The sequence below is a fragment of the Polyodon spathula genome, chromosome 20 (genome assembly GCF_017654505.1).
Source record: "Polyodon spathula isolate WHYD16114869_AA chromosome 20, ASM1765450v1, whole genome shotgun sequence".
Classification (NCBI taxonomy): Eukaryota; Metazoa; Chordata; class Actinopteri; order Acipenseriformes; family Polyodontidae; genus Polyodon; species Polyodon spathula.
The window spans coordinates 7,668,935-7,695,262 of record NC_054553.1 but is presented as its reverse complement, the minus strand read 5'-3'; the positions used below and the strand labels follow the sequence as shown (position 1 = coordinate 7,695,262).

Here is a 26,328-nt window from a genome sequence, read left to right as displayed (position 1 = left end):
GAATGTGGGGGAATCACCCTCTTTCTCTGTTCTGGGAGGTCACTTACTGATATCTTAGCACTGGGAGACTCCTCCCCTGCTTGAGAGAGGTTCTATAAAAAATAAACTCTCACTTCTTAAAGTCCACATTGCAGCTGAAGAGAAACCTTGTTGGCCAGGTACTGTAATACCAATCCCATTTCATATTTTTACAGTTAGACAAATGTTTGTTTGATTATATAGAAACTATTTAAATGTATTTGTTTAATGTAAATTGTTATATAGTGTGTGATCATTTTTTGTATTATTAAAAATACCAGCTGTATTTTAGTTATCTAGTAGTAATTTTTTATATATATATAATATATATATATATATATATATATATATATATATATATATATATATATATATATATATATATATTTATGCATGTCATGACGTACGTACCCCACGGGTGGGCAGTATTATATTGTGATAATAATTATTATTATCACATACCATACAGTATATAATAAAGGAAATACAAAGATTGGGCAGAATATTTCCTTGTTACATTTACAAACACTAAGGATAAGTAAATCAAACTGACACACTTTTTCATAAACTAGTATAATGAATTTATTACGTTTTTTAAATAAGTTAAGTTTACAAAGTGTATATATAATGTGGGTAATATATTTCATAAAAAAATATATATTTTATTATAATCATTTGCACTAAATCACATAATAGGGTTAATAGAATATTTATATGGTTATCTGACACCTGCTTTCATTAATTGCCATACTATACTGAACAAGTATCTGCATAAGACTGAAATGAAATGCCTCTGTCATAAACTTGCACTGTGGAAAATAGGTGTTTTTTTTTTTTTAAAGAGCGCTTAGTTCAGTTTCTATTGACACAGATTTTTGTATTGATGCACTTTGCACTTTTTGCCCAGGGTGCACATTGTGTTTTAACCTGTCATTAATAAATACAGCCTGTTGTTTCTCATTGAATTTAGCATTGGTACTCTTTTTTTCCTCAGTGTGTGGATGGTGTGTGGCATGTTACCACAGATTACATTACCCATAACTTAATAAAAACATTTATTTATTTATTTATTATTGATGTATATGTTTGTACAATTATAATGGGTTGGATATCCAGCACATTCTCTTAGTACATGGTTATGCAATTGCATTTGTATGCTTTATTGGGCATTAAGTTGGTATTGCTATTGCAAACTGTTCCTTGGCTGGCAGGCTGACAGATCACTGACAGCTAGATTCAGGACTTTCCTCATGCATATCGACACTCCTGGCTGTCTTCAGCTTGTGTCAGACTGTGCTTGTCTCCTGATTGGCTGTTTGTTCAAGCCTTTTCTTTTGACGGCAGATTTCAGCAGCACTGTGTATCAGTCATGCTTGTTTAAGGCAGTAGTTTGACAGATTTTGTGATCAGCTGTACAGTGTTTACCATAAAAATCAGTCAGATTTTTATGGTATGAACTCCAAATTACTTTAAAGGAAAAGCAGAAAATAAACATTTTGGTTTATCCATTTACATAGTTTATCTGGGCAGTACCAGATATCTAAATGGAATGACATTACTGAATTGTCCATGTCTCTGTTTGTTGTTGTTGAAAGATGCTGAGCTCCAGTCGAGCTGACAGACTGTGATTGGCTAATTGCACTGATTTTAAGTCTGATTCGCAGCTCATGCTGTGTCGTTCCAGTGGGCACCTAACGTCTCATAGAAGCCCGCTAGAGCTGTAAGCTGATTGGCTGAGTGTACTCAATGGTTTTCTAATTTGACAGAGTTTTGAAGTTAAGAAGATGGCGGGTGAAAATGAATTTGCGGCCATGTTCTATGGAGAGCCTGGGGTCCTGGGCCTCCTGGCCAATGGAATCAGTGCTTTCCTTGTTCTTCTGCAGAACTTCAATGGAGCACAGACTGGTGTACCATCCCAGGGAGTGGAGCACATTCTGGCTGGTAAAAAAACTAAATCTATCTGTCTGTTTTAGGCAAAAAATGATTCCATGTTCTCTAAACACAAATTCAACCTGTACTGATCTCTTCTATAATATTTAAGATAAGGTGGACCCTTCACATAAACTGATGTTTCCCGATAGTATATCTCTCTTATATGCTTCAAGCCAGTCTGATAGACCATGGGTGTAAGGCCGACACGTAGCATAGAAAGTTGGTATTCTTTTTAAAAAACAAAATGAACATACAGTGACCCTGTATGCTAATTTAAAAAAAGAAAAGAAAGATCTTCTGCACAACAATAACGGTACCTGTAATAGCACAGTTGATAATTACTTTGAAGTTTGTTTGTTAGGTGACCTTGCTGGACTCTGACTTCTACCTATCTACATTTCACAGGTGTTCAACTGATTCTGATCGGGGGAGTAACCCAGCTGTTTGCTGGGCTCCTATCCTTCCGGAAGTATGATCACCTAAGTGGGACATCCTTCATCGCATTTGCTGCTCTCTGGGGCAGCTATGGGTCTACCCGTATAGTCCTGGGTGCCTTTCCACCCTCTATTAACAGCACTAACACCACTGACCAGCTAAATCCAGCCAACAGCACTTTTCAAAATCCAGAACTGGCTACTCCACCAATCGGTCAGTCTGCCATAGCAGGGCTAATTGCTTACATTTCCATCTCCTTTATCCTGTCCTTCTGCTCTGCCACTGTAAACTACATCATGCCTTTTGTCTTTGGGGCTATCACCCTGACCCTGATCTTTGAGGCAGTGGGGCTTGTCGGGGGTTGGGCTCTAGTGGTCTCTGGGGTCCTGGAGCTGGTGATCCTCATGTGTGCGCTTTATGGAGCAGCAGCCTTGCTCCTGAAAGGTGTCACCCAACGTTACATCCTCAAGGGCTTTGGGACCCCCCTTTTCGACGTGTTGCTCCTGGGGACGGCCAACAGCAGCAACTCCCAAAAAATAGGGGAAGAAAAGAAGAAGAACACCCAATATGCTGAACCCATGGCACTGGGCTACCTCTGTGACACAATCTCCCCTTTCGTCTTTGCCTTCTTCTGCTTTGGCTACCTACCTTCCTTTTTTGTGGGCACCATTTGGGTCACTATCAACGCCTTCTCCCAACTTTTCTCCAGTTACTATGCCTACCTTCGAAAAGATGTCTACCACACAACCAAGTTTTGTCTGCACAGCACCTACTGGCTGGTGAAGTCATGGGAGGAGTTTGTTCTATCAGTTCTCATTGACAGAGAGGGAGCAGTCAGCGGGAGAGAAAGGATGGTTGGTGACTGGTTCTTCCTAGCGACCGCCATTGTTCTCTGCTTGATGTCACTCAACATGGATGTGCTAGAGGTGGCCCATAACTTGCTATTCCTCCTGCTCACAGTATCCACAATCTCCCAGATCCCACTGGGGGGCTACTACATCTTCTTTGGGGTGATCTGCAGCTTGTTCACAGCCCTGTCTCTCTACGGTACCTTTGCCCGACTCATCAATTCCATAGGAGAGAAGACCTTGATCCCTGTTGGGATGCAGCCACTGTCCACAGAGAAGCTCCAGAGTGTCCTGGGACTCATCAAACGGTGCTGGGTGAAACCTCAAGACCTCCCTCGCAGCACTGTTTCACATCTACCTGATGCCCTTTTCTACATGACCAATGGCATAGCTGCTCTCTCTGCCATCCACAGCCAGGACGTGCACCCCACCTTCCTCCATCTCACCGTCCCCTGGGTTCTGATTCCTGGAGCAATCATCCAGGTCTATGTGAGCCGACTGGACATCCAGGAGGGAAGGCGTTTTGGGCCCATTATCCCATCCTGCTATGCTGCCATCTGGGCTACCTGGACCTGGTATCGGTTTGCAGGTATGTTTTGGAAAAGGCAGTAGATTCACATGATTACTTTACAGCGATCGACCAATTTGTTTTAATAAACCCCTGTGGTAGGCAACAGTCATATCAGTGAGAGTGCCTCCTGTTTTAATTAAATAAAGTGGTTGAGCAAGTATATAGGTTTTGAAAGTAATAAATAAAATATGTATGTCCAAGTTGTAAAAAAAAGAGTAGCTCTGTTTGACTGCACAAATTATACAAGGATTATAGAACAAGCTAAACACTTTCTAGATTTGTGTGAAATCCCCCTGAGGATGCCCATGACTGTCCTGCACCTAATTCATGATTTTCTTAGTTGGGAATGTCTTGCTTTTACAATTAGTAAAAGAATGTCTTTATTTTGTAGGTTTTTTGCTTGGCATTTCTACTGATTTTGCTGGTGGATTCACAGCTGGGGCTGTAGCATTCTTGGTACTTAATGGCTTCCTAATGCTTATAGGTAAGTCATTTTTTTTAAATGCGTTGGATCTTTGTCTAACATTTAGGGGTTTGTTTAGCTGGACTGAAAAGAAAAGTGTCAGAGTAAATGGATGGAAAATGTTAATGTGTGTTGGTGTGTGTTTTTCTCTCTTTCCCAAGGTGCCTATGTAAATGTTGTGCTACTGTTGCTGACTCTTGTCATGGAGGTGATCGTGGTGTGTTTCCTGCTCTCCACACTGGGCAGACTGCCTTACCAACTGGAAAGTAAGAGTCTCCCTTTCTCCTTCCCCAAAAGCGAAACCGGTAGCAAAGATTAACAGCAACTTGTTATTTTAAACAATTTGAATTAGGAAAGCAGACATCTATCACCCTAACACCATACATGAAAACATAATGAAAACATATTCTGTGTTTGGATTGGTGATCAAACGGGTTAAGTTCTTGACTAAATGTTTTCCTTAGACTAGAATATTCATCTTTGGCTTTTGATTGAACTGAACTGATCCTTTTGGCTCACCCACAGTCCTTGCATGGCAATCTCTCCTGTTTCTCCCTAATGTTACCATTGTTGTGTCTCATGTCTGTTTTGTTACACACATTCTGTACCTCTATCGAGCCTGCCTGTACTCCACTACATTTTCTTTCCAAGGATGGTGATATAACTAAGTTGGTTTTCCATTACAGTCGCGATGCTGGCCATCTTCTCTCTGATCTGTTTGTATGGTACTCTGGCCTCCCTTGCAAATTCCATCTTCACAAAGGAGCTGCTTCCTCTCGGACCCCCGCTGCTGAAGGTAAGCTTGTCATCCGGCTATATTGGAATTAGTTTTAAAAGAATGTTTTGTTTATCAAAATAATATGAAATAAAGATTTTTTTAATAGATCCTTAAACTAAAGTATGTCCACAAAGCCTTTATATTCCCAATGGTTATTACAAAAGTGCTGAAGTGGATTTTTGCAGATTTGACCATGCTTTTAAATACCCTTTTTCTTATAGGCTACAAAGGAAAAAGCTGACAAAACTCCCCCTCCTCCTCCTTGTCCCATCGCCACCTCAAGAAAGACTAGTGGGCTACTGAGCATCTCAAAACTTCTGGATGCCGGTGGGGTCTGTGGTATTCCTACCGATACTGTGTATGCCTTAGCAGCATCCTGCAAACACCCACAGGCTATAGAGAAGATCTACAATATCAAGGTATGGACAGGCTTATTTATGTATTTGTTTGTCTGTGCCGTACAGAATAACACTCAAGAGTTCTTTTGCATGGAGGCAGGAGTAGAGCCACTTTCCAGAGCCATGCTCTCAGCTCACACTTCTGTCCCTCTTTCAGGATCGCCCACAGGAGAAGCCCATCTGTATCTGCATCTCCAACCTGGAGCAGCTGTCGACCGCCAAGCCCCCCTTCAGCCCACTGCTCTGGGAGTTCATGAGGAATGTCTACCCAGGAGGCATCAGCTGCATTGTCAAGAAAGGCGAATGGCTCAATAAGCTAGGTAAGTTCAGACAGGCTCTTCCATCTAAATGAAATGATCCCTGCCACCGTACAGGCAGTTAGATCAGCTGCCGTTTGTGTATATAGGATTTTACCCGGTATGTTTTTTGTTATTTAGTTGTATTACTGATATTGTTGGCAAATGAAAAACAAAATAAACATAAGTATAATATGAACTATTTAAACACTTTTTAATTTAACAAAAGTACTTTAAAACTCCTGTTGCATGTTTAGTTGTATATTTCCAGTTTTCTGACATTAATAGATGTTTTTGTCGTTCCAAAAATTGCAATGTATAATTTAGAGAAAAGAGCGAGTTCTGTTTCAAATCCTGGCAGTCATCAATGCATTGGTCTAGTAGTTTATGGGTTTTATGGCAATTTCTGTGTAAAACCACCGGTGACTTCACCCTTCCTTTTATAGCACTGCACATCTGTTGACTCTTTTACTCATATTGAAGGATATACTTTGCTTCCTTTAAGAAAATCCAAAAACCTGTGTGAGTTTAGTTTGTAAGAGAGGCTCTGTCCAAAGACCCACACTCACAGCCTTCTCTTTGTTCTGATTTAGGAGTTGGACCAGCCTATGATAGAGTGGGGACTAAAGAAAGCATCATGATCCGAGTCCCTGACCACACAGTAACCGCCCATCTGTGCAATATGACTGGACCACTGGCCATCACTTCAGCCAATCCAAGTGGAGAGCCTGATAGCACACACCATGACATGGTGATAACGTAAGTATTTGTGCTGTGAGCTAATGACCAGGTGACAGCCACAACAGGAGGCTTTAAGGAAGATTCATTTCTATTCTAATTGTTTTATGTTTATGAAACTGTAACAATATATATTTCATCAAAATAATAAGTCTTGGAAAAAATAGAAATCATAGATGTTTGGTTTCTACAGATGCAACCATACTATAGTCATGCTGTGGGAGGTCAGTCCTAACTGGGTACTAATGATTAAAAAGTTTTTGTATATTTGTTATCTGGATACATAATATTGCATGTTAGAATAATATTTCCCTGCATTAAATGACCTAGTGGGCTAGTGTATGAAAGCTAATATTTCGTAGTCACTGTTATAAATGATATAATTCCTTTTTTGTTTCTCACAGACGCCTTGGCCACAAAATCAGTGGAGTTCTGTGTGACGGAGAATCAAACGAAGCTGTCGGTTCCACTGTGGTCAACTGTTTGAAGATAGATGAAGGTATTTCCTTGATATTTTCTCCTTTTGTTTAAGGCAGCCTGGACTGACAGCTGTTTACTGTACACTGTACACTACAGCATGCAGGACTTACTCAGTTTTATTTTCTCTTTCAGGTACAATCACTATTGTAAGAGAAGGCTGTTTTCCTGCTGCCCAAGTCAGACACATTTTTGAAAAAGTCAAAAATTCCATGGAGTAAAGACAAGGAACACTCACTACAAATAACAGTAACTTAGTGAATCACCTCTCAGGATGTGACAAGTGACATCACTAGGATTTGTGGTCACCCATAAATTATTATTATAGTAATTATAATTATAAAAACTGTGCCATTTAATTTATTTTTAAACTTTTTTCTGTAAAGACTGGCAACATTTACTCCTGAAATGAAGATATCAAATTTTACTGTTTACATTTGTGAATAATGTATATATTAATATAGTAAACAAACATTTTGTGTGTGCAAATATTTAAAATACTTGTATGGTAAACTATAATACAATTTGTGTATGCCATGTACTTTATGTAATGATACTTGTACGTTTGTATTTATAAACAGGTTTGTATTTACTCAAATCTAATACAATAATTTGGTGAATTTTACTCCTGAATGCAGTGCTATTTGCTATGTTTGTCTCAAGCAATTAAATGCATAGTCTACTCTGGGCATGAGAAAAATATGGTCAAGTGTTGAAAATGATATTTGTCAGGGTGACATTTCTGTTTTGTATCTGCTGTGAATTTCCTTCCCTAAACATATACTGTTTTATTTCATAAGACATATTTAATACTATGTATATATGTACATAGATATTTTTTTCTATTTTGATAAAGTATATTATGTCTAAGAAGTGACTGGATTTTGAATCTGTAAATAATCCTTGTTAAAACTGTATACATGTTAAAGCACTGTAGGGTAGTGGTTTAATGTCTTATAATTACAACATTCATTCTGCAATTGTCCTTATCAATAAAGAATAATTAAGACTCGAATGACTAATACTTGAAACTTAACAAGATTACATTTATTCAATTTCCAAAGCACAAACTTACATGTATTAAACTTCCATTACATTTAGTTTTTTAAGGCAATCACTAGCATCCAACAGCAGATTTAAGATAATGGCCAGGCTACCTGTTTTCTGCTGAGAGGTGATGGTATATAGGAAATATGGAGGTGTTGGAATCGTCTTGGGGTGTCTCACAGCTACCCTTATATTTATACTGAAACATGTTTAAAATAAGAAGAGGCCCCTTAACTATTTCCTTTCATCTATTCTCATGAAATTGGTCAAACAGGTCATCATGCTTATGTCCCAGCCATCACCTTACGATATATACCACAGGTTAACTATAGGTCAGTGCATGTATATTCTCTTGCCAAAGCTTGATATAATACATCTGTCAAAGCCTGAATGCATCTTTGGTACACTCAAGCATTTCCCCTTGACATTTTTACTTTCTGTACATAGTTCACTGAGCACAGAACTCCCACTATGTGTTATCTGGATTTCAGACTTGAGTTTTACAGCAACTCAGACTTTCTTAATTAATTAAGCTCAAATCTGTCTCTTACTCACCTTTTATCACAGAGATTTCTAGGTGTATCAACAGACAGCTGAGAAAAAGTCAACTTTGCTTTATATACTTGTTATACAAATACAAGAACACTCATGGAGTGCTGTGGGTATTTCACTCATAAGGATGACAACCAACCTCTCGTAGGAGAGAACTACAGTACTCCACAAACATTCATGGTATATCCTTCATGCTAAATAATTATTTGCTCTATTTTAAATGTATTCTAAATACAAACAAACAGGTTTGGGATGAAACCTGAACTAGAATCAGTACAGTGATATAGTTCATTATTAAAAGTCAGAGTGCTGGTTAGAAGTGTCAAAAGTCAAGAGTTTCAGTATCTATAATAACCAGTTAGAGCAAGAACCTGTTTTTATTAAAACTGGCCAAATCAATTAGTCTCACTGATGACTTCAATTGTTAAAACAGTTCTACAATTATCTAATGGAAAAGTTACAGCCTATTGCATCCGAATTGCAAATCTTAAATCTTATAAGAGGGTTAATAAGGCTCTTCAGTTTACTAAATTTGCTAAATGTTGTATTTGTCAAAATACAGATCAAGGACCATTTGATAGTTATTTTTTTGTGCTTGATATGAATTATACATTGTCTCATTTTACAAGATAAAGTATTCAGAATAATTAAAAGCATGGTACCTTTGCAATATCCTTTCTATTGTACTATTTTGACTTTTCTTGATCTGAGATACATTGGTAAGAATTTTTAAATAGCACGTAATGGATATGAAAAACATGTCTTCTTCCTGAGTTGGAACATCATACATACATTTGCCTTCTTGAGTTCAAGGAGCGCCATAAATATCCTTGTCTGGAAAGTCCAAGAATCACAGACACTCTGCTGTTCAGATTCATGACAAACAACATTTTTTTAGTGCTGCTCTTAGCTGTTGGTAAAATAGCTGAAATATGTTAGTTTGTGACCATGTTATACAACATGATTGTGTTATATTTGCTGTGGAAACGGTGAAAGGAAAAGTGTTTTAAATGGTCAAACTGTAGTGTATAATAAGATGTTTCTGTAGCTTTTTTGCAGTTGGAATGGGTTCTGGTTGATGTTATAATAAACCTGTTAATGGAACAACTTGGGCGTGTTTGAGAAATTCCAGGACAAAACAGGGACAGGTTTGTTACTTGGGTGTTCAAAGAAACCATTCTGTGTCAGAACTGGGTACTTCATTATGGGGAACTTTTCTCACAGACTGTAGCCTCCTATTGTGTCTCCTCTGATTGAATTGCCCTCAGATTCCCTTTTCTTCTGTTTCAGATTTATGTTCACTAGTTCAGGGTTACAGGACATTACCGTGTGTTCATTACCACAAACCCACCACTGTGCGTGTTCATCAACACATGACCCAGTACAGCACAACCCCACCACCGCGTGACCAGTACAGCACAACCCCACCACCGCGTGACCAGTACAGCACAACCCCACCACCACGTGACCCAGTAGGTGTAGCTGTAGCTGTACTTGCTGCCTGCCTGAGATGCATTCAGAGTCTTAAGTTATTGTGAAGTAGCTGAATGGTTTGTTTCAAATTATTGTTATTATTTATGTAATTTTTTTCTATTTTCCAACCGAGCAGATATTAGCATGACACTGGAACTATTTTTTGTTAGAGAGGGAAGCAGTTTTGAGTTGATTTGTTTATTTTGGTACTGTATGCCAAATAATAATAATAATAATAATAATAATAATAATAATAATAATAATAATAATAATAATAATAATAATAATAATAACAAAGTGCTTTGAACATGAATTGCTTCTGCATGGAAAATACATCTTTACTGAAGAAGAGCAACTTGTTAAGGTAATGTGTAAAAAATAATAAATAATAACAAAAACTTGAAACAAACCATGCAGCTACTTCAGAAATAAAAGACCCTGAATGCATCTGGGGCAGGCTGCAAGTATAGCTACAAAGTCGTGTGTGGTGATATGCTGTAACGGGCTTGCGATGGTGGTCTATCACTGTAAATGTGTGCCGCAGTGATGGGGTCCTGTGGTGGTGGAGTCACACTGTATTGGTCATGTGGTGGTGAGGTTGCACTGTACTGGTCACGTGGTGGTGAGGTTGCACTGTACTGGTCACGTGGTGGTGAGGTTGTGATGTATTGGTCACGTGGTGGTGGGGTTGCGATGTATTGGTCACGTGGTGGTGGTGTTGCGCTGTACTGGGTCACGTGGTGTTGGAATTGTGCTGTACTGGGTAATGTGGTGTTGGGGTTGTGCTGTACTGGGTCACGTGTTGATGAACAGAGACGGTGGTGAGTTCGCGGTAATGGACACACGGTAATGTCCTGTAACCCTGAATTAGTGAACATAAATCTGAAACAGAAGAAAAGGGAATCTGAGGGCAATTAAATCAGAGGAGACACAATAGGAGGCTACAGTCTGTGAGAAAAGTTCCCCATAATGAAATACTCAGTTCTGACACAGAATGGTTTCTTTTATTTATTGAACACCCACGTAACAAACTTGTCCCTGTTTTGTCCTGGAATTTCTCAAACACGCCCAAGTTGTTCCATTAACAGGTTTATTATAACATCAACCAGAACCCATTCCAACTGCAAAAAAGCTACAGAAACATCTTATTATACACTACAGTTTGACCATTTAAAACACTTTTCCTTTCACCGTTTCCACAGCAAATATAACACAGTCACGTTGTATAACATGGTCACAAACTAACATATTTCAGCTATTTTACCAACAGCTAAGAGCAGCACTAAAAAAATGTTGTTTGTCATGAATCTGAACAGCAGAGTGTCTGTGATTCTTGGACTTTCCAGACAAGGATATTTATGACACTCCTTGAACTCAAGAAGAAAAATGTATGTATGATGTTCCTGTCTTGTGCAGCAACCACAAAAGGAAACTGGGAATAACACAACTCAGGAAGAAGACATGTTTTTAATATCCATTACGTGCTATTTTAAAATTCTTACCAATGTATCTCAGATCAAGAAAAGTCAAAATAGTACAATAGAAAGCATATTACAAAGGTACCATGCTTTTAATTATTCTGAATAATTTATCTTGTAAAAAGAAACCATTTTTTATTTATTTTTTTTATTTTAGTGTGTCACCACATAAGCAAAATCCATGAAGACTAGTTTACAACATATTTGAAGGATTCACTTTTATTGGCATGCACAAACTAAAATGCCAAACTAAAGAAAGTATTTGGTAATATCTCAGCATAGGGCATACTGTGTATATCTGGTGTAAATGAATACACACAGGACTGAGAACAGTCCTTATTAACTCTAAAATACCTACAGTACCTGTGTACTTCAAAATTTGTGCACTTGGTTGACCAAGGCTGAGGTCCACAGGGAAAGCTACATTAGTTATTTTGCTCCTGTAGTTTAGGCAAGGGAAAGTCATCTGGGGATGTTTTTTATCATCATTCTATTGCAACCCCTAATGGTCAGGTGTGACAGGAGGTCTGACAGTGCAGCCAAGCTGAACTCTCTCCTCCTGGGATCAGTACAGTAACATTGTGAACATCTGCTGCTTAGATTCACAGTGTAAAAGGAGGTGTTTAGTTTCAGGCTTCACTTCTCCTCACCATTGTGGGTTACATCCACGAGGTTACATTTAAAAAGGTAATTTCAAATAGAGGAGAAATAAGGGGTGAAAAGCTACATGGCACTTCAATTAGAATAAAAAACATATAATGAAAAATATGTTGTCAAAAAGGGTTTTTAAAGTCTTAGGATTGGTCCCATTGAGGAATGTTGAATTATGTTTTTTTGGCCAGTTATGTACTTTTCTTTAAACATGCTGGGAAATGACTACCTAATCCAAGCAGTTATGCAACAGAGAACTGGATGTGCGACTTCACCATCAGATACCACAATTGATTTTAAGATTCCGGAGGTGTGATGATGCACAGTGACACAGTATTTTCTTCTCTAGATGGACCAGCACACCTCAGGAATGCCATTTGCATTAATCAGTCATATCAGGAACAATCCATTACAGATGTTCTTCATGCCTACAGCCAAGTTGTTGCCTAATTATATACTGTACACAATACCATCTAAATTGTATTCTTGTTCCTTGGTCTGTACAATGACCAGTTTCCATTGTGCTAATTGTTCTTGGCAAGAAAATGTCAGTCCATCATGGCTTTCCAGCGAGACATGAGCACACCGACTAGGAATTCACAGCTCCTGGGGAAAGACCCCGGACCAGGAAACATACCTAGCCAGCGTCCACAGAGATAATTAAACAGGGGATCTAACTGGCAAAGGTGCATACTCTCTCTGTGCTACATAAATATTAAAGTACCAAACACATATAACATATCCATTGTGAAAAACGAAAACATGATAGATCCATCCCCCAAGTTTATTTTATACTTCATTACTTGTTGCCGGTTTGGTAACATGTTATTTTAAAAGGCTATTTTTTCTCATCTTCATTTAGTTTCCTGTTTAATGTCAGTATTCTGTATAATGCTTCATTGCTGTTCCCCCTAAGATCAATAATTGCTTACTAACTACTCCAGAAAATTCTTCTGGAAATAATCCTGTTCGATGATTGTGGTAAATGTGAAATAGGAGAAATATTTCAGTGTTGCACAGGCTTCAATGCACAAGCATAATACTTCAACTTTGAACCTATGCACAACCAAAGGATAATATGCCTCCCCATCTCAGACCTTTATGTTCCTGTGATAACCATTTCATGTTGCATATAGAATAGTAGATGACAGCGAGTTTATTATAACTACTGTAGGGTTTCTGTGCTTATTTTGAGGAACACAAAACTGTAATATAGAATTCACCTTGTAGAGTGGTGAATTTGTTTTGATACGACTCAGGTTTTTCATGGAAATAATATTCAAACCTGTTACAGGTTTCTGATAAAGGTAGAGGCTTTGCAGCTGCATGTGATAACAATCAATACGGTTGCTGTTTCTGACAATCTGAAACACAGCCTGACATAAGTGCAGAAACGGCAGAGAGATGAAGGACTACAAGCAGACAACCTGGGTAGCATTCATATCTAACACACACCTTGTAGGATTTAGAGCAAGTCAGAAAGTCACGTTGGAAGCCCTTATTGGAAAATGATGTCAATACGGAAGAAACAAACAAACAAAAAATATTAGACTGATGAGTTAATTACAACAGAGATTCATTGAAAGGTGTTGATGAAAATAACTCTGGCTGGAGGAGTGTTGCTGTGTCATTCCATTTAATCTACTATTGTGGGTGGATCACTGTAACACTGTTAGCACTTCCTGGAACAAGGAAGTACTGTAATATAGAACTCACCATTTAGACTGGTGCATTTATTTTGAGACGACTGTTACAGGTTTCTGATAAAGGTGGAGCCTTTGCAGCTTCATGTGATAACATTCAACACAGTTGCTGTTTCTGACAATCTGAAACATATCCTGACATAAGTGCAGCAATGGCAGAGAGATGAAGGACTACAAGCAGACAACCTGGGTCGCATTCATGTCTAACATACACCTTGTAGTACTTAGAACAAGTCAGAAAGTCTACAACATATTTGAGAGATTCTGGTGACAAAACCACAAAGTGAGAACTTACATCAAAAAACACAATTTTTTTATGGCAACAACAAGCTAACACATAAAACTAAAGAATGTATTTGGCAATATCTTAGCATAGGCCATAGTGTGTATATCCGGTGTAAATTAATACACACAGAACTGACAACAGTCCTTATTTACTCTGACATACCTATAGTACCTGTGTCCTTAAAAATGTTGGAACTGGGCTGAGCTAGGCTGAGGATCACAGGGAGCGCTACGTTAGTTCTTTCGCTCCCATAGGTTAGGCAAGAGAAACTCGTCCAAGGATGGTTTTTCTCACCGTTCCATTGCAACCCCTAATGGTCAAGTGTCACAGGTGTCCTGATAGTGCGGCCAAGCTGAGTCCTCTCCTCCTGGGATCAGTAAAGTAGCTTTGGGATCTTCTGCTGCTTAGGATCGCCAGGTAAAATGAGGTCTTCATTTAAGGCTATAGTTTTCCTCAACATTGTGGGTTAGATCCATGAGGTTACATTTAAAATGGTCATTTCAAAATAGGGGTAAATAGCACAGCACTTCAATTAGAATAAAAACATATAATAAAAAAGATGTTGTCAAAGGGGGTTTCTAAAGTCTTTGGATTTGTCTCACTGAGGAATGTTTAATTATGTTTTTTTGGGTCAGTTATGTGCTTTTCTTTAAACATTCTGGGAAATAACTATCTAATCCAAGCAGTTATGCAACACAGAACTAGATGCGCGACTTCACCATCAGATACCAATGACACAATTGATTTTAAGATTCCAAAGGTGTGACGACACATAATGGCACAGTATGGGCTTCTCGGGATGGGTCAGCACACCTCAGGAATGCCATTTGCTTTAATTAGTCATAGCAGGAACAACCCATTAGAGATGCTCTTCATGCCTACAGCCAAGTTGTTGCTTAATTATATACTGTACACAATACTATCTACATGATGTTCTTGTTCCTTGGTCTGATCAGTTTCCATTGTGATAATTGTTCTTGGCAAGAGAATGTCAGTCCATCATAGCTTCCCAGCGAGACATCAGCACACTGTCTAGGAATTCGCAGCTCTTGAGGAAAGACCCCGGACCAGGAAGCGTACCTAGCCAGCATACACAGAGATAAATAAACAGGGGAGAGGGGGGGGGGGTCTAACTGACAAAGGTACATACTCTTTGTGCTACATAAATATTAAAGTACCAAACACATATAACACATCCACTGTGAAAAAAGAAAACATGATAGATCCACCTGTTCTGATTATCTTCCCCCAAGTTTATTTTATACTTCATTATTTGTTGCAGCTTTGGTAACATGTTATTTTAAAAGACTATTTTTATCATCTTAATTTAGTTTCCTGTTTAATGTCAGTATTCTGTGTAATGCTCCATTGCTGTTCCTCCTAAGATCAATAATTTCTTGCTAACTACTCCAGAAAATACTTGTGGAAATAATCCTGTTGGATGATTCTGGTAAAAGTGAAATGGAGGAAATATTTTAGTGTTGTACAGGCTTCAATTCACAACTTTGAACCTATGCACAACCAAAGGATAATATGCCTTCCCATCTCGGATCTTTATGTTCCCTTGGTAACCATTTCATGTTGCATATAGAATAGTAGATGACAGGGAGTGTATTATAACTACTGTAGGGTTTCTGTGTTTATTTTTGAGGAACACAAAACTGTAATATAGAATTATGTGATAACATACAAAACAGTTGCTGTTTCTGACAATCTGAAACACAGCCTGACATAAGTGCAGTAATGGCAGAGAGATGAAGGACTACAAGCAGACAACGTGGGTAGCATTCATGTCTAACACACACCTTGTAGGACTTAGAGCAAGTCAGAAAGTCACGTTGGAAGCCCTTACTGAAAAATGATGTCAATACGGAGGAAACAAACAAACAAAATAAATACTAGACTGATGAGTTCCTTATCACAGAGATTCATTGAAAGGTGTTGACATGAAAATAACTCGGCTGGAGGACTGTTGCTGTGTCATTCCTTTTAATCTACTATTGCTTGAAAGAGAAATAGAGCTGCCCACTAACCATATTAGGTGGATTACTGTAACACTTTTAGCACTTCCTGGAACAAGAAAATTCATTGTGTAACCTAGGAAACAAACACGTGGATTATAGAACAATGATGAACCTGCACTGGCAACAGGCCAAGGTGAGCTCTCGCCTCCTGGGAGCAGTACAGCAGCATTGGGAACATCGGTTGTTTAAGTTCGCCAGGTAAAATGAGGTCTTTGGTTTTAGGCTTCAGTCCTCTTCACCACAGCTGATTAAATCTATGAGGTTACATTTAAAAAGGACATATGAAACAGGGGATATAGCTATATGGCACTTAAATTATAATAACAGCATATCATAAAAAAAGATGTTGACAATGGCTTTCTAAATTCTTTTTCTTGTAATCTCAGTTAAATGAGGAATACTCAATAAGGCTTTTGGAAAAACTTTGTCAGTTTTGTACTTTCAGTTGAGTACCTTACCAAGCAGTTATATGTGGACCAAGTAGCTTACATCATGTATTTGAATATTTGAACATACCAACAACACAGTACACATTATTGTGATTTATAAAATGGCTTGAAAATGTCCAGCATTCTGATTGGCTGCTGACATTCCAAAGCCATACATTTCAAACAATGGTTCAAACCACCTTTCATTCCGTGCATTAAGATCAACAGCTTTTATGATTTCAATCCAAATTGCTTTCTCTCAGTTTTTTGTACCTGCCCACTGTAATGCAACATGTTTCATGATGTGTCAGTTACTAAAAGAAACTAAGTAAATTAAATGACAATCGTTTCAATGAAATTTGCAGTACTCATTGTTCCATGGTTTTTTAATCGCTATTCCTGCAGTGATTTTTAGAACAGATCTCAAACCCCAGTGCACCAGAGTGGACATTTTGAAAAGAGCTTTGAAACAGACTTTCAACTGTAAAATGTTGTCAGGATGTTTACAGTGAAAATAAAAATGACACGTACATTATTTAAACAGTTGTAGCAACAAGTGGTGATGTATAACTGTAACAAAGTGCCCGCCCCTGTGTATATTATCTGTTATGTGTTGCGTGTGGTGTGTTTAAATGTTGGTGTATAGACATTGGTACACGGGATATAAACGGGTCTGTGTAACACGAGTGTTTAAAAATGTATATGTGTATTTAGGCACGAGGATTGCACAGCACTTCACGTGCAAGTAAAATGTAGTAATATGTGAGCACGGGGAATTGCACTTTATTAATTCACGTGCTGGGATTCAAGTGAATAATTAATTGGTAATTGAATCCCAGCACAATAGTATATATAGATGCACGTTGTCACATACTGGGGTTGGGTGTTCGGTGAGCGGAGAACGGGATTGGAGACGGAGGAAATAAGCAGCAGCAGCAGCAGCAGCAGCAGTAGTAGTAATGATAAGAGGAGAAAGTATCCGCTCACCGTGTTTGTCAGTGTCTGTGCGTGCACCGTTTTGTTAAGTTTAGTCTGTTTTCGTTTGTCTATTTATTTTGGCGTAGAGTGCCGTGTCCTGTGTTTTTCGTGTTTGTGTAAACCTTTTATTTGGTATTAAACCGGCGCCAACAGGCGTCTTCATCACTTCATTCATCCGTCCCGTGTTTTGTGTATTGCATTACCTTTCCTGGTTCTGACGCCGCCCACTTCGGCCGTCTCTGTGACAATAACGTTATATTTTTCACCTGGTCCCTTCAAGATCCACTTATTGTGCAACTGAAGAATAGACTTGAAAGCTTGTGTTTGTATATTATAATTAATCTAATAAACAGTATTAACTCTTCAAATGTATTAGTGAATGTGACAGAGATCAATGATTCTTGGTGTTAGATCTCCCTCCCGACCTGCGAGGACGCTGTGTAACAGAGTACCCTGGACTAAATGGCATGACAGTTTAATCCCAGAGCCAGGTGGAAATCGGCCATCTTGAAAAGGGGCGGAGCTACGGTATCCGAACTCAATGACCCAGACGGGAAATGACGTGGCATCCGCGGATTGGAGGAATGGATGCACTCGTTAACTAAGGGTCATGAGGGAGTGCATAAATAGGGGATGTAGTAAAAGTGATCTATTCCTTTGTAAGTGGTTAGAACAACCTAGAAGGAGAACCCTGTGATAAAAACGTGAATGTTGTATTTGTTTGTCTGGTAAAAACTTTTTGTTTGTTGTTTAAGACTGCTAACACGATCCAGAGCTGTAGCCAAAGGCCAGCATCAAACTAGGACACCAGCACTTCCCTTGTTGTCACAAAGAATCGTATTCTGCACCATGAGCACTAATTCACTCACTAAAGGAACTGTGTTTTGTGTTACGTGTGGGTGTATAAAGAATGGGACTTTTTGGTTGCGGGTCAAACTAGGGGATTACAGATAAAGTGATACACACCGCAATATCACTTTACTTCATTATTGCTTACCGTCATTTGCCGTCAGGCTCTTGAAAAATAACAATTAATAAACACCTTTGCACCTGAATATCATTGTCTGTCTGTTTCTTCTGCACTGCTGTATTACCTTCACCTGCACACACTTACCCACTTTGCCACAGTGAATAACAAAGGGACCACACGCATGTAAAAAACATAAAAACTGTAGGTCTCGTTGGAGACAATTTGACTGTAATGTTGCTGTTCCTTTATATGTTACGTCCAAAAGTTATTAGCAAACCATTCTAAAAAAAACACATCAGTGTGTGGGTGTTTTATTTGTGTAATTCTGAAATAACACTTTAAAAAAATAAATACAAAAATTATATAAATATATCAATAAAAAGCTACAAACATTAATCACATTGATAGCTTCAGAAGGCATTAAAAATGTTAACTGGAATAGCTATATAAACTAGTACAATCTGCTGTAAAGCTTCCTTTATTTCAACCATTTACTATTATGTTTAATTAAAATTTCATAGGATTAAGCCTGTGACATCCCTGCCAAGACTGACAACTCAACACAATTGTATACCTCAACAGTGTATTTGCTTTGCTTACATCTAAATAAGAACATAAAACTTCACTCATTTTTCTGTGTGTTTACAAAGGCAGTTGCCTGTACAGTATATACAGTGAGCAGGATTGACAGAGAACAGTAGCTGGGTCTACTTATTTACAGTAATATTATTTTACCTGTGCAAGTCAGGCTAGCTTGGCCAAGCAGACATGTCACAACAGTTGCTATTCAACTATAAGATACTTGTATGTTTGGGTACTTCTTATGAGTATATAGCTTGGGAGCATCCTCAACCAGGTATCCACTTCAAATAAGAACATGTTCTTGAATGTTTCACCTTATGCAGAATCTCTGAAATAATAGCCTTGAAGTTCCTATAGACTTCCCTATTTATCCTGCCCCTCTTCTTGAAGTTCGACCTCCTCCTTCACAGAGCTAAGCTCTCCTTTGGAGTGAATAGCCGTCTCGGGAGTTGTGGTCTCTTCAGCGATATCACTCACAAAGGCAGTATTGTCCACTCCTCCTCCTTTGTGTTTTCTCTGAACCCTCTCAAAGATTTGCAGCACCTTTATTTAAGAACATAACTATCAGTGGAAATACACAGATACCATACACATCATTTTGAAATGGAAGTCACAATGCTGTCAACAGTGGTTATGAACAATAGCATTGGGAAACTCTTCTCATACTAGTGTAATAACCAGAATAAACCCTAGCAGACCAGCATTGGCAACAGTATTGTACAGTGGTAATGATATAGTACCACACTGGTACAAATGTGATACTGGTGCTATCAATTACCAGTGTGTACTGGTTGTTACCACTGTGAAGTACGAACAATTGTAAGAGTTTGGGGTAATTTTGTGATATAACCATTGCAATTATATTTATCACTGTTTTTGTAAAACAGTAGATAGTAAAGCCAAGCTTCTAATATTAAAATGTTTGAAGCCACCACTGAAGCCCACACTGTCCGAGGTGGCAGGGAGGTACCTGGGATTTGGGGAAGATGCCCACTCTGAAGAAGCCAATGTTCCCGCTTTCTATCTTGGTGCAGTCCACAACGGTGGAGGCAATATTCTCCGGGGAAGGCCCGTCACACAAAACCCCGTCCACCTGAGAGAGAAAACAAGCGACTTCTCTAATAACACATTAACAGCTACTACTAACAATGTAGCTTAAACTCCTTATTTACTAATTTATTACATCAATGTGTAGTCGTGCTCTTATTATCTAATAACACATTAACAGCTATTAATAATATAGATGCTTAAACTCCTTATTTACTAATTCACTACATCAATGTGTAGTCATGCTCTTTCTTTTTTCAAATCCAACTGTTTTAAGCTGCCACAGATACCGTTTGATACTGGGTTTGTTTGAGTGTTTTGGTCCAAGCTTGGTTTGTTTCTATATGTATGTGTATCTCTGTTACTGTATCTCAGCTGCCCCACCTTATCTCCCAGTTTAGCGTAGACCTGGTTGTGGTGGGTAGTGTCTGCTTCTCCTGTTGGATTTGCTGACGTCACTGCAATGGGACCCACCTGCCAGAAAGAAGTGGTTCGGTTAGATAAGACTCTCCAGGGGTATTAACATATAGCTCAGGAATTTAGGCCTTGATCTCATACAGTAGGTCTCAACCTTTAACCCAACACTCCTTACCAAGTCGATGAGATGCGTGGTGACGGTGCAGTTGGGGTTACGGATGGCGATGCTCTGAGGGGTGCCGATGTACTTCGCGGAGTCTTTCAGCCCAAAGCACTCAAGCCACTTACCTACAAGTGAAAACAAGCACCAACATCTCTGTTAACAGAGCATGACAACACCAATGCATAGAACTTGCAGAGCTGCAGAGAACTACTGGGGTGTGGTACAGAACAGAAGCACAGTTGACTTACTACATATTGATCGTTCACTGTCCGTGTACAAAGCAAAGAAAGACCATCCAAAAACAATGCAAGCTACCAATGTAGGAATCAGATTAATCCTTACCCACCCAGTCCTAGTGGTACGTGACCCCAACCTAGCTCAGCAGTGCCCCCTACCTCGCATGATGACCATGCTGATGGAGGAGGGCCAGGCTGCCTCCATGAAGTCCCAGAGCAGTGGGTTAATGAGGTGTCTGGCTGGCTCTAACTGCTTGATGCTGGAGATCCACAAGGACATGGGCCGGTCCTGAGCATGCACCTTCGCTCTGGAACAGAAAGAAGGTAAAGTCTAGGCAAATGCATACCAAGACATCAAACTGTACACTGATAAGTGCTCAAGGTAAACATAATCTTCACCACATAAGTTTTCGTTTCTCTGTGGCCCACCATAAGCTGGTCGTGACTTTTAAACCACCCTATGAATTTGTCTAATATATGTTGTTTCAGCTGTTGTGAAGGTGACTGCAATACAACTGTATGGTTGAGCTGCTTTAAAGTCAGGGGAAGAAAGTGTACAGTAGATAAGACAGGTTGATAATACTGTACATGACTAAAGCTTGTTCTAAAAGGCAGAAGACAGATGGACCAAACAATACACAGATGACAAGATAAGATATAGGATCTGTACTATAATCACAGTAAAAACTTACTTGTATGCCTTTTCTACAGCATCGGGCCGATTGCAAGCAGCTACCAGCACATAGACTGTGTCCGTGGGAATCCCGCAGGTGCCACCGTTCTTTAGGATGTCTGAAACCGGTGGGGGGAGGGATAAAAGTTTATATTCACTTTCGGATATCCCTACTAATATAAATAACATTATATTATATTATTGAGTAGTAATAAAGTTTAACCTCATCACCACAGACTTCAAAATACCTGCAATCTTCTGGACAGAGGTAGCCTTCCTGGCAGGGACATGGGGACACTTTCCACTGCCACCCCCGTAGCCGCTCAGCTTGATGAAGGGATCGCCGACAGGCAGCTGGGGGCTCTGGAAGCTGCTGTTAAAGAGGTTGGCCAGGAAGCAGTAGAAGCTGACCAGGCCGAAGATGATGGTTACCCCGATGTCGTAGCCAAAGGGGAGCGCATTGACTGCGTCCAGCAGGAAGCTGATCAGGATGAGCTCGAAAGTTAGAGCGTAGGCAAACCAGGCCTTACTGAGGAAGAGGGTCCCCACCATCACAAAGCAGTTGAAAAGCATGAAGCAAATGATGCCCACGGCCACGTTGAAGCCCCTTGTGACACCATAAAGACCGCCATATCTGGTCAGCCCCCACACCACCCACATGATGCCATAGAGGATGAAGGCTGTGCTCTCTAGGGTCTTGCCCCGTGCAAATGCCACCGAGCCAGACAGCAGCTGGAGGGCTCCACCAGCTACCACTGCCCAGGGCAGGATCACGATGCCCAGAGGTCCACTTGGGCCAACGGTTGCAGTAATTGCAAAGGCAGCCAGCACGCTGCAGGCATGGCCTAGCACTTCTGCATCAGCATATTTGGAGTAACCCAAGTAGGGTGCATGCAAGTCCTTATCTTGCTCTCGCAGGTTTAATGCATTGGTCCTGGAGACTAAAGCCTTCACCAGCCCTTCTCCAGTGGGGATCCTCCAAGGTGATGCCATGTTGTGGAGAGAGACAAGTATCATGATGGCAGAGACAATGAAAATGGCGGCTTGGACTCCCTGGGTGCCTCCCTGGAAGAAGCCTTTGGGCTGGGCAGCAATGGCAATGCAATAGGACACATAGAACAGGAGGTAAAGCCCATATGCCAGACTCTTCTGGGTAATAAAGAGGGCCAGCACAAAGAATAGGATGGAAAATACAGCAGGGAAGGGGACTGGGAAGTAGGGCTCAGTTGGGTGCCAGACAGTCAGAAGGAGGGTGTAGCCTTCAGCGAATTTCAGCACCGAGGTGAAACCGTAGAAGGTGGCAGAGAGTGTCTCAAGGCAGCGGTAAGACAGGATGCATACCCCAATCTGGTAAACCCCAGCTGTCCACAGCCACGGAACATGACCCCAGAAAAGAGTGGAGACCACCCCCAACAGACGGCAAGCGAAGACGCTGGCTGAGAGCAGGTTCATCACTAAGCCAGTTATCACAATGTCATTTTTGTCCTGAGCTTGTGAGGCTGTTAGCTTGTCTTTCTTAACCAGGCCGGTGCCTGGTAGCTGGAGCTTGTCCTTGGTGATGTATTTGAGCATCCGCCCTGTGCCAAAGTATGCCCCCAAAAGGCAGACCAGCAGGTAATTGGCAGCCGTGGCCCCCTGTCCAAAGGAGCGATCATATAGCCCAGCAATTTCATGTGCACATGCCAGACAAACTGCGAAGGAGATGACCGACAGGACAACCTCCCTCTGCATGACCCCCACCACCCCTATTATCAGCAGAGCCAGGGTAAATGCCACCAGTCCTGGAACCATGGCATCACGCAGCTCAGCTTGCCCCACCACCACCCCCTGCCCAGCCAGGATGTGAACAAGTCCTGAGCCGCACCACAGGGCAGAAATGGTTAGAAACACTGACACAAACAGAGGGGCATGGTTCAAGCTCCGTCTCACACCTGCAGGTGGGGGGTGGGGGGTGGGGGGTGGAGATAAACACAGCAGTCAGCTCCAACCCTACTATACAATCAAGATGAACAGTAACATACATGTGACAAATTGAGATAAATAAACTCAGAATGTTTGGGCAATCATGAATCAGCCTGAGCATTATCCTTTTGTATGTGTTGTAAATGTTACAAAGTGTTACTCATTTTCCATAAAATTAGCTTGGGGGGGGGGGGGGGGGGGGGGGGGTGTGGGCTGTCTTTATCAAATGGTAACTTTGTATAACATTGCATTACTTTCACCCAACTGACAGCATATACTTGTGGTTTATAGACAGATGAACGCTGCAGGATTCATCAGACATTGATACCAGATGGGATAAACCATCTATATAAATATATCCAATCCAATATATAAGCAACATGTGAGGCTCATGTGATCCACAGGTTTACACGTGGTTGACATCATTAATATTGCCACATGGTGGTTGTCATGCAAGAGTTACCCTAGTCATTCATTATGTGTACTGCAGAGCCTGAGGCAAATGACACTTACCTGCATAGGCCAGGAGAGCAGCAACGATTAGTAGCAAGATTCCCAGTGCAGTGCTTGGAATAAATGGGCCTGTCTGGGTGTGACTGTAGCCATTGACCAACAGCAAAAGGGAACCTGGGAGTATTGAGACATTATTATATACATGTCGCTATTCCTGCTGATTGGTTTTCACACTACACATACATTTCAAAATCATTAGCGAAAGAAGAAATTGTTAACGTTATTGAGTAATAAAAACCGCAGAATGACGAGGCATTGAGTAACGTTCAAAAATAATGAAGCACTGCAAAGTGGTCAACCTGTTACACAAATAAGCATTACTGCATTATTCTCAGAATAGTAAACTGAGTAGTTCAGTAACATGAATCAGTACTACTGCAGCACAATTAATTTAACTGCAAAAGAGATTAATTTTGGTGGTGGTGTACTAGCTATACACTATTGAAGTGCTGCATGATATTATTTCAAATGGACTGAACATAGTTAATCACAAATAGCAGTTAGCTTTGTGGTTGTCACCGATTAATCTGCCGAAATAAGCATTTAAACAGAAAACAGGCGTTGTTACAACACATGCCTTCTTGTGCATTGTGACGATTAACCAGTGTTCAGCATGCTGTATGCCATTACCGTACTTTACATTTAAATAACGTACAGAAAGCTACTTACATGTAGACCTTGCAATTCTATGCTTTTAATTGCCAGAATAACGGGTGGAAATCAGGTGTATCGCTGAGTGATGATAACCGGAGTGTGACAGAAACGGAATTGATATTATCAAGAAATATATCCCCATTGGCCGTGGTATTTACACAGGTAATACTAGACTACACAATAAATGAATAAATAAAGCAGTCAGATGTACGTTGTAAAACGCACTAACAGTATCCTACAAAAGCAATTATGAAATATTTTACATACTACATCCCTAAATCTGACTGAATCATTTAGTTTAAAATTCAGTTTAATATTCATTTAGTGGGCAAGGAAAAAAAAAAGTACTGAACTAAGCCATGTTTTGAAAAACTGTAACCCAGTACAGAAAACGTTAAAAAAAATTAATTGAAAAAAAAAAGAAAAGCATTTATCTTGAAAGGAATATTTGAATGTGTGTATAAGTTAAGTATGACACACATAACAACATTATTTTCACATTGTGGTTTTAACTTCGGCGTTCAATTCTGGAGAAACACAACTGCGACATTGGGTGCATATAGTTTCTTACCTGCGGATATTCCAAGGATGCCAACAGAGAAATGCAGGGACTCAATCTCTACCCGTGGCTCTGTCATCGCTGAGACTCGCAGTTCAGGAATACTAACTTGCTCAAACTTCTCTACCCCAGTATCTATAGAGTTGCTGATTAGAAAGACTCCCACTAGAACGTCACTCTAAAACACAACAACAAAAAAAAAAAAAGAAAAAATCCTTCCTCTTCCTTCAACGTAAACCACCTGCATCAGATCCTTAAAAGGAGATGTCTTTTGGTTTTAACAAGGAAGTTTGTGCAGAACATGCACATTCTTTCTAATGAAGAATATATTAATACTGATTAAAAAACAAACAAAAAACAAACAAAAACAAAAAACCCTGCCCACTACCTCAGACAGTGTGACCTCACCTGTCTGTGGAATTATTTTGTATGGGTGGGTAAATAAATACATATGTATGTGTTATTTGGGTTGTGGGGGTACAACATGGAATATAGAAATGTCAGTAATTTGGTGTATGAGTCAACAATCCCAATACAGTGGAACCAGCACATTCATAAAATAGATTACAGTACAATCACTTATTTTCTATACATTTCCATAATCTATAGTTTCTATAACTTAGGACATATGTCATATTTCAGCAGTATTAAACAGAGCCGTAGGTCTGCTTTTAAGCAGGATAGTTGTGTAACAGGAAACCAATGTGAAGCAGTTACATTTACACAACTTACCCCTTATATGCAATCTCTAGCACCAGGAGTAAAGCTACCCGAACTTTGATTTTATTTTAAGCTTCTATATCCCCCGAAAAATGTACTCACACCCCCTTTACCCCCCAAAATCATACTCAAATTTTGGACAGGGGACTAGATAGTATTTAGATGCAATTCTAACCTTTGATCACCAGGTTGCACCATTTTCAAAGTTATTATTAAAACTGAAATTGCAATATTCGGTCGCCAATGTGGCAATGTGTG

The 26,328-nt window shown here is 39.7% G+C and overlaps 2 protein-coding genes across 2 annotated transcripts; one reads left to right on the top strand and one right to left on the bottom strand.

Moving 5' to 3' along the window:
• The first annotated feature begins 130 nt into the window (after positions 1-130).
• On the top strand, positions 131-7,963 carry LOC121295759. The gene is made up of 11 exons (XM_041220777.1): positions 131-158; positions 1,785-1,959; positions 2,356-3,822; positions 4,196-4,288; positions 4,429-4,533; positions 4,954-5,063; positions 5,267-5,464; positions 5,601-5,763; positions 6,333-6,498; positions 6,882-6,976; positions 7,090-7,963. Exons 2-11 carry the CDS (start codon positions 1,803-1,805, stop codon positions 7,173-7,175), a joined length of 2,640 nt encoding a protein of 879 aa, XP_041076711.1. The 5' UTR covers positions 131-158; positions 1,785-1,802; the 3' UTR covers positions 7,176-7,963.
• A 10,888-nt stretch (positions 7,964-18,851) lies between these two features.
• On the bottom strand, positions 18,852-25,486 carry LOC121295740. Its single transcript, XM_041220744.1, has 9 exons — positions 25,363-25,486; positions 24,138-24,251; positions 21,911-23,593; positions 21,682-21,781; positions 21,149-21,297; positions 20,766-20,878; positions 20,558-20,647; positions 20,097-20,219; positions 18,852-19,669 (listed from the first exon to the last, which is right to left on the bottom strand). Exons 1-9 carry the CDS (start codon positions 25,427-25,429, stop codon positions 19,490-19,492), a joined length of 2,619 nt encoding a protein of 872 aa, XP_041076678.1. The 5' UTR covers positions 25,430-25,486; the 3' UTR covers positions 18,852-19,489.
• Positions 25,487-26,328: the final 842 nt, after the last annotated feature.

Bases quoted from the DNA above. Each gene is read 5' to 3' on its own strand.
- LOC121295759 (XM_041220777.1), top strand. From the start codon at position 1,803: ATGGCGGGTGAAAATGAATTTGCGGCCATGTTCTATGGAGAGCCTGGG. The intron at 4,289-4,428 runs GTAAGTCATTTT...CTCTTTCCCAAG, and splicing joins TGGCTTCCTAATGCTTATAG to GTGCCTATGTAAATGTTGTG. The intron at 5,465-5,600 runs GTATGGACAGGC...TCCCTCTTTCAG, and splicing joins AGAAGATCTACAATATCAAG to GATCGCCCACAGGAGAAGCC.
- LOC121295740 (XM_041220744.1), bottom strand. From the start codon at position 25,429: ATGACAGAGCCACGGGTAGAGATTGAGTCCCTGCATTTCTCTGTTGGC. The intron at 24,252-25,362 runs GTAAGAAACTAT...CAATACTCCCAG, and splicing joins CATCCTTGGAATATCCGCAG to GTTCCCTTTTGCTGTTGGTC. The intron at 20,879-21,148 runs GTAGGGGGCACT...TTTCACTTGTAG, and splicing joins CAGCATGGTCATCATGCGAG to GTAAGTGGCTTGAGTGCTTT.